The 7,550-nt window shown below is 35.2% G+C and overlaps 1 protein-coding gene across 4 annotated transcripts in view; it reads left to right on the forward strand.

Annotated features, from left to right (window-relative positions):
* GRAMD2B (GRAM domain containing 2B) overlaps window positions 1–4,139 on the forward strand; it is a 70,073-nt gene extending 65,934 nt beyond the window's left edge. For all 4 annotated transcript variants that reach the window (XM_074281959.1, XM_074281958.1, XM_074281960.1 and 1 more), the window contains exons 13-14: window positions 201–294; window positions 2,962–4,139. In XM_074281959.1, the coding sequence (XP_074138060.1) occupies window positions 201–294; window positions 2,962–3,003 (136 nt within the window). In that variant the 3' untranslated portion in view covers window positions 3,004–4,139. The remainder of the gene's footprint in view (window positions 1–200; window positions 295–2,961) is intronic.
* The last annotated feature ends 3,411 nt before the right edge of the window (window positions 4,140–7,550 follow it).

Below are 7,550 nucleotides of genomic sequence, written 5' to 3' on the forward strand. Positions count from 1 at the left end.
ATACATACAACTAGACTGATGAATTCTTATAGAATTAGTTCCCTAAAGCATGTAACATGGAGTATATGAGTAGCTATAATCTCATTTATTAGTGAGTATAGTACTTACTGTTCCTTTATGAGCTTTCTCTTGTTCTGTGCAATTTCAGTGTTTTTGCTCTCCTTTGCATTCCTCATTCGTTTTTATTGTTGTTCTTACAGACAAAAAGCATCACATTCCTTGGGATCACAATTGGAAGTCAATACTGAAGCTCTCTGTGCAGAGTTAACAGCCAATATAATAAAACTGGAAAAGGTGGCTTTTCATTCCTATATGCATGGATCCTAAATGTTAAATACCAAATGTTGAACATTGTTGAGCTATAGGCTTTTCCCTGGATCCTGCCCTACTTCCTGTGTGAGATTTTCTTATTCCTGTGTCCCATGTTCAAAAAAAGCTAACAGTAGGATGATGGTATAGCAACATCACTACTTCCTATATGTAGGACATGAATATTCTCTTGGGGATAGTCTAGTATTTTCAGATATTTTACAGATATTATGTTCTATATGCCTTATGACTTTCTTCCTAAACAGATATCATACCTGCTACACTATGTGGTATTTCTCCTTCCTAAGAGATGCACATTTCATTCCCATTTGAAAGATTAAAAATACTGAGATTCAAGAGAAGATTAAATAATTTTCCTTTGGGTCACATTTAAATCCAAAGCTAGAATTCAGATGTGGTATCCTGGCTGCAGATTCAATTTTCACTATAGTCATAGATCCTTATTTTTTTAAATGTCTGCTTCTTTGAAGATGATTGTCAAGTTATGATCATAAGTCTCTTGGTCTCAAAGACCTGTCACTCAGAACACTAAGAAATAAAGAATCAAGAAGAAACTTTTATAACAATAATAACAACAAAAACTACTCTTCTCTAACAAAACTACTTTCTAACAATTACTACTATATATTTGAAACCTTTTAAAGCACTTTTGCATACATTTTCTCATTTGATCTTTAAAATGTCATGTGTAAGCTACTGATTCAATTAATTTTGAAGTATGAGGCACTATGCACTGGGAATACAAAGAAGAAAATCTCAAGGTTAAAACTTAATTGAAGACATTTACATAAATAAGCATAACTCAAGATAGAATGTGATATGGACAAAGAACAGCATGGCATACTGAAAAGAGTGGGGGTTGGAGTAAAAGGGACCTACATCTAAGTCCCAGCTCCACTGGTTAATACCTGTGTAATCATTTTAAGATTGCTGGCTTGTTTCTTCATCTGAGAGTGTTGCCTAGATGACCTCTAAAATCCCTACCAGCTTTAAAGCTATGAATCTTTATGAAAATTTAAGTCAGGAGAGAATTTTCTTTTATTATTTCAACTAAAAAAAAAATGCCTGCTTTCTCATCCTTTTATCTCCCTACCTCCAAATGAAAAAGGAAAAAAAAAAAAAAACATAACAAATATGTAAAGTAAAGCAAAACAAATTCCCACATTGTTATGCAAAAAAATGCTTTAATTTGTATGCTGAGTCCATCACTTCTCTTGGAACAGATAATTTTCAACTGGGAAAATCAGAGAAATCTTCAAAGGAAATATAAACTAGGTTGAGTCTGACAAGAAGACAGATGTTTTCAACTGAGGTAAAGAAGGCAGAGCATTAAAACAGGAAATGTCTTAAAGCAATAAAAATATCGGTGTTTGGAAAATGAGGATACATGATGTCAGTTCAGAAGCTCCTCTTGTTTTTACTGACATTTCCCCCCCCCCAATCTCATAGCAAGTTTTAGTGATGTTCACCTTTATGTTACATAAAAAAGAATAGAGTTAACTTTTTATCTTTCCATTTGTTTTTTGTGCTTCTTTCTCCTATCAGTGCATTCTTCTGCCATAGGAAATCACAGTCTAGATAATCTAAATAGCAATAAATTTTACTTTCTGCAGTTGATGTATTTCTGCACAATAAATAAATGAGAGGTTTTGTTTTTCTTTCTTTCTTTCAGTAGAGGTGAGATAAAGTAGAAAAGAAAAAATAAATTCCAGTTAATTTAAAAAATAAAATATAATTTTTAAAAATCATCTGCAATTCAGTTTGTGCTTTCAAGGATCAATTCTTTTATTTGTATATTTAGGTAATACTTAGAATTAAGCAAGACCTTGATATTACTTTCTCATGCCTGCATAGGGGTATTTAGCTACTTGTTCCTGTGTATTGCTTTTCTTTTCGATTCTTATTCCATGTTTTTAATTCACATACCCTTTTGATATAGAAAGATCTAATGGTTTCATCTAAATAGTTGTCAAAAAACAATCATTTTCTTAAAATATAAAAAACAAAACACATGCAAAAAAAAAAAATCTTGCTTTTGAGGAAACAATTTGGCCTTAATAGTTCTACAGGAGATGCTTTTGTAAAGAATACCCCCCTGTCTGAAAAGTTGTCCTTTCTCATCTCCCCCTCTTTGAATCTCTGGTTTCATTCAAAGCTTACCTTGGACAGTACCTTCTCTACCCAGGTTTTTTTTATTCCCCCCAATTGCTGGTACCCTCATGCTTCCAAGAAATTATTTTATATTCATTTATGAGTGTAATATTGTTTCTCCCTTCATTGAAAGCAAGTTTGTTTTATTTTTTGTGTATTCCCAGTGCCTAGCTCAGTGTTTACTATATAATAGGCACTTAACAAATTGAATTGAATGGTAAATAGCATGAAAAGGCCAAAAGTACAAAACCCTTGTTTTGAGTCCTAGCTATATCACTTACTATTTCCATGAACAAATTAATTAGCCATACTAAATCTCAGATCTTTTTAGTGGGAATAATGGTATTTATGTAATCTACAATACATAAAGCTATGATACAGAAAGATTTTGTAAATCTTAAATCTTTTATATATATGCATATATATATGAATTATGATCATTATTATTAATAATGGGAACTTCATTTATATCATTTTTAGATACAAAACAATTTACAAAGGCTACTGGAGAATGGTGACTGACTTATCTGATTGCTTGGGGCCAACTTTTAAAAAGCAACTTCAATATTTGTGGAGAGCACTCTGCTGGACAGAGACACTGATTAATTGAAATCCAAAGCCACTTTTGCACTTTATGGCTACTGTCTAAAGAAAATGGGAAGTGACTTGATTATTGTGCAATAAATATTAACATTGACTCTGAGGATGTTTTCACTACTACTTCATGGAGAGAATGGATCTCATTTCCTTGGATATATCAAAGGAGACTGTTCCATATAACTGTGTCTTCAGGTTTGGATGACTGAGATACAACAGTGACTGTAACATCAGCAAACATGTTCCACTCTGTTTTACTTCTTCCTTTCTACACTTTCTTTATCCCTTAAAACTCTTCACCTTTAACTTTAAAATTGGGCAATAAATTTAGGGTTGTCCAAAAATAAAAGAGGCAACCTCATAAAAAGTAAATTCCCATATCTAGAAGTATTCAAATACAGACTGGATCCATGAGTTAGATAGGGATTGGAATAAATTACTTCTAAAATTTCTTCCATTGCTAATACTCTGTGATTCTTTTTAAAGTGCCTAATAGATAGATGCCCAAATAAATTAATTAAGGCTTTTAAAAGCCTAAGTGTAAATGATCCAGAATGCGCAAAATAAATTCCTAGCTTTTTTCTCCTATTTCTCTATCCTCTTTTAAATAAACCGTGAATTTTAATTTCTCAATAGAGGGTCAGTATTAATAATACACAAAGTGGATTTAAGTACTCAGTTGGCTTTTTCTTTTCTTGTAGTTAATGTCTATTTCCAAGTGATTTTTCCCTAAAAAAGGTATGGGACTGGAGCCCTATATTAAAGCTCATTTTGAGAAACTAATTTTTAAAACAAAAAAAAGCATAACAGTGATTTTTGCACAGAATATAAATATTAAAGGTAATTTTTGGATTCAATACAGAAATCCATTTCAACAGATAATAATGGACTTTTCTTTTTTGTTCATGTGAAATTAAGAAATTGCTATATCTTCTATTTACTAAGTTGTCATTATGTACTATAAGATCTGTAAGTACAAAATATTCCATTTGTAAAACACATTTTATAATCATTTCTATGAAATGTATTTTATTATTAAATCAAATAAACTAATAAAATAAGTTGATTGTCTCTTTTGTATTTGATAGCCCACCGGCAAAAAAATCAGCTCTTAATAAGTTAATATTATTATTATTAATATTGAATAATAATTCAAAGCTATCATCACCTTTAAAAGAAGTACTTAAATGCTAATTAAGAAATAGTCAGAAATAGGAGGGGACAATCACCTGCAACTTTTAGCTATAGCTCTATTTGTTATCATAAAGTCTTAAATCACAGTTAATACTATTTTCTCATGAGAATGTCTTCACTTAGTTAATTCCTCATACCCAACAATCATTGTCTTAAACTATTCCATCTCTGCAGGCTTCAGGAAATTTGGTTCCTAACCTGGTTGTAATGGAATCCAGGATAAAGAGTTGGATGATGTCAGAGTTGCTTTTGAATTAACTTTGGAGAAAGCAGTTTTGAATGATTGATAAGATTGAATGATTGGAAGCCAAACTTTAATAAGTTAAGAAGAGAGAAAATGGAGGCACATTATTGACAGAAGAGAAGGGAATAGATCAATAATAAGAGAGGATAGATGTTTCAAAGGAGTTTTTGTGGATAGTGGAAATGGATATATTTGTATATCCTGGAAAATAGCCAAAAGAGAGATTTTGAAGATAAATAAAAGATAATAAAAGGAATAATTTACTAGAGAAAATGGGATGGAATGTGATCAGTTGTGCATAGTGATGGTGTTGAGGCTTAAGATACCCCAACAATATTAGCATCCCCAGGTCAGTGTCATTGATATGGCAAAAGAATTTATAAACTCAGTTTGTCTCAAAGTTAAGAGGTAAAGATTTACTATGCCAGGAGGCTAAATTCCAAGGGAATTTAGCAAAGAATCAGGAGCAAGAAAATAATTTTATAGGAAAAATTAATTTTATGCTTAGAAGTAAAATTGAGGTATGGTAGGGGTGAAATTGCACCATTATTGAATTCTGTCACTTAGAGGTAAAACTGCAGAGTGGTCTTGAGGAATATTTAATTCTAGGGCTCAGAGATGGAGCCACATCCATGTTGAATTAGAGGTGAAACCGTACCACACTATTGAACTCAGCAACTGTGCTATTGACCTACAGATTATTATCTGACAATTATCATTGTTTCTAGCACTCCCAGGTCACTTTAGGAATATTGCTACATCTTCCCTAGGAGCTATACCACAACAATAGGTTTGCTTTATCAAAAGGAGTGAAGGAGGAATAAGAGACATAAGGTATCTGGGGAGATGTGAGATTAGAAGAAGAGAAAAAGAGGAACCTCTCAGCAAATATCTTTTAATTTTTTTCAGTAAATTATGAAGCAAATTTCTTAGCTGAGAGGTTGTGGGGAAATAGAACCATGGGAGGTTTGGAAAAAGATGAAAAGGTTTGAAAGAGAAGCTATGGTGAATGAGATAGTGATTAAATTAGAAAAGTGTAAAAGGATGGACTTCCAATAGTTTAGGCTAAATAGAGATTATGTAACCCAAATTTGTAGTAGGCCTAGTTAACATGATTTCCTTATTTTCTCCAGTTTCTTAGAGATCCTACAGATTCCTACAGATATGTAGGAATAAAGGCAATGTATAGTATGGGAAGGCAAAGCCTGAGGCTAAAAGTGCATGATCCTTGATATGATAAGAGGTCAAAAATTTCCAGAGAAGAGGATAATGTAGTTTAACTAATTCATCAATGGGTTAGATGGAAGAGGGAAAAGAATGTCACTAATTCAGGGGTTATAGCCAAAGAAAGAGCTAAGTGATTGACATCACAGTGTGGCCAGAGAACAGAGTTTGGGTTTGTAAGGAAAGGAAAGAGATTGAAAGACAATAGACTTTTCAGAATTTCACAGCTCATAAACATGGAAGTGTAGCCCTGAATAGAAACTCTTCCATGATTTCCTGAATGTATAAAGTCATCTGGGTGGGGTCTAGACAAAATCATTGGGCATAGTTCCAAGTTCCAGATCCAAAGTCTATCTTGGGTTCAAGTCTCAGGTACTCTAGCTTCTCAGTACTTGCTACACAAGAAACAGGCATCTCTCTGTACCATAGATAATCCCCATAGGAGGAGGGCACTTTCTTCTAGCACTCGCCCAAGGGTTAATTAACTAAAATTCCTTTCTATAAATTATTACTACTGCCAAGTTATTGCCAAAAGAAATTGCAAACTCAATCATTAGGAAAAGAAAAGGGTACAGTAAACTTGGAGAAGTAACAAATATCAACTACTTCTGTATTTTAGGCACAAGCATCTCACTCTAAGAAGTTGTAATATATTTTTCTTTCACAAAAGGCAAGCTGTTCATGATAAACATGGAAACCTTTTTTAAGAATTGCACATATTGTGTGCCAAAATGTTTGTGGCAGCTCTTTTTGTTGTAGCTAGAAACTGGAAGATGAATGGATGTCCATCAGTTGGAGAATGGTTGGGTAAATTGTGGTATATGAAGGTTATGGAATATTATTGCTCTGTAAGAAATGACCAGCAGGAGGAATACAGAGAGGCTTGGAGAGACTTAAATCAACTGATGCTGAGTGAAATGAGCAGAACCGGGGGCGGAGCCAAGATGGCGGAGAAGAAACACACTACTCAGTGAACGTCCTCACTCCCTCACAACCAATTAGATAAATTAAGTCTCAAAATTAGCTCAGGACTGATAGATACCACAAGGACTGGAAGCACGACTTACCAGCTGAAGAGAATCTGGAGTTTCAACAGGAAAGGTCAGTTCTCAGGGGAGGAATAAGAAAGACCAGCACAGACAGTGGGGTAGGGGCACACTGCGCCCATTGCGCTGGGAAGGGCTCTGGGATCAGAGAAGCCACTGAGGTAAAGGAATCTGGCACAGGCTGTTAGCTCTTCTCTGCTAATTATTTAGCAGTTCAGAAGAGAAAGCCAAAATATTTTAAAACTCAGATTAGATTTCCCCCCCCCCCACCCTGGGGCAGACTTGGCACCAGGGGGTGTGGCCTCAGCTACCTCCTGAGAATAGTTAAGAGACTGACAAGTGGGTGGATACGTCCCAAGGCAACACACACGGCCTAGCTTAGCTGGAGGGAGTGGAACTCAGCTCCAGGAAGTCCCAGAGAAGCGGAACCTTTGAACTAGGGACCGCGGTTTCTGGCAGACACTTCCAGTTTGAGCGCAGGGGCTTCTCACGTCACCTGCTGCAGACATCCACTCCCCACCCGGACACATAGGCTGGGCTTCGTGCTGTCTTCACTATTCTACGCCCTCAAAGCACAGCAGTGCTAATCACCTCTGAGGCGCTTCCAGGGAGGGGGTGGGGAACTCTCTCCCAGAGCTCTCTCTTAGCGCGGGCGCAGGGGCCGCTGCATCCATCCGGTCTGGGAGGAAGCTGGTAAAGAAGTAAATAATTTCCTACCCCAGGGACAGACCCCAAAACATTTTTTAAGTATGAGCAAAAAAGCT

The sequence above is a fragment of the Sminthopsis crassicaudata genome, chromosome 1, assembly GCF_048593235.1.
Source record: "Sminthopsis crassicaudata isolate SCR6 chromosome 1, ASM4859323v1, whole genome shotgun sequence".
Lineage (NCBI taxonomy): Eukaryota > Metazoa > Chordata > Mammalia > Dasyuromorphia > Dasyuridae > Sminthopsis > Sminthopsis crassicaudata.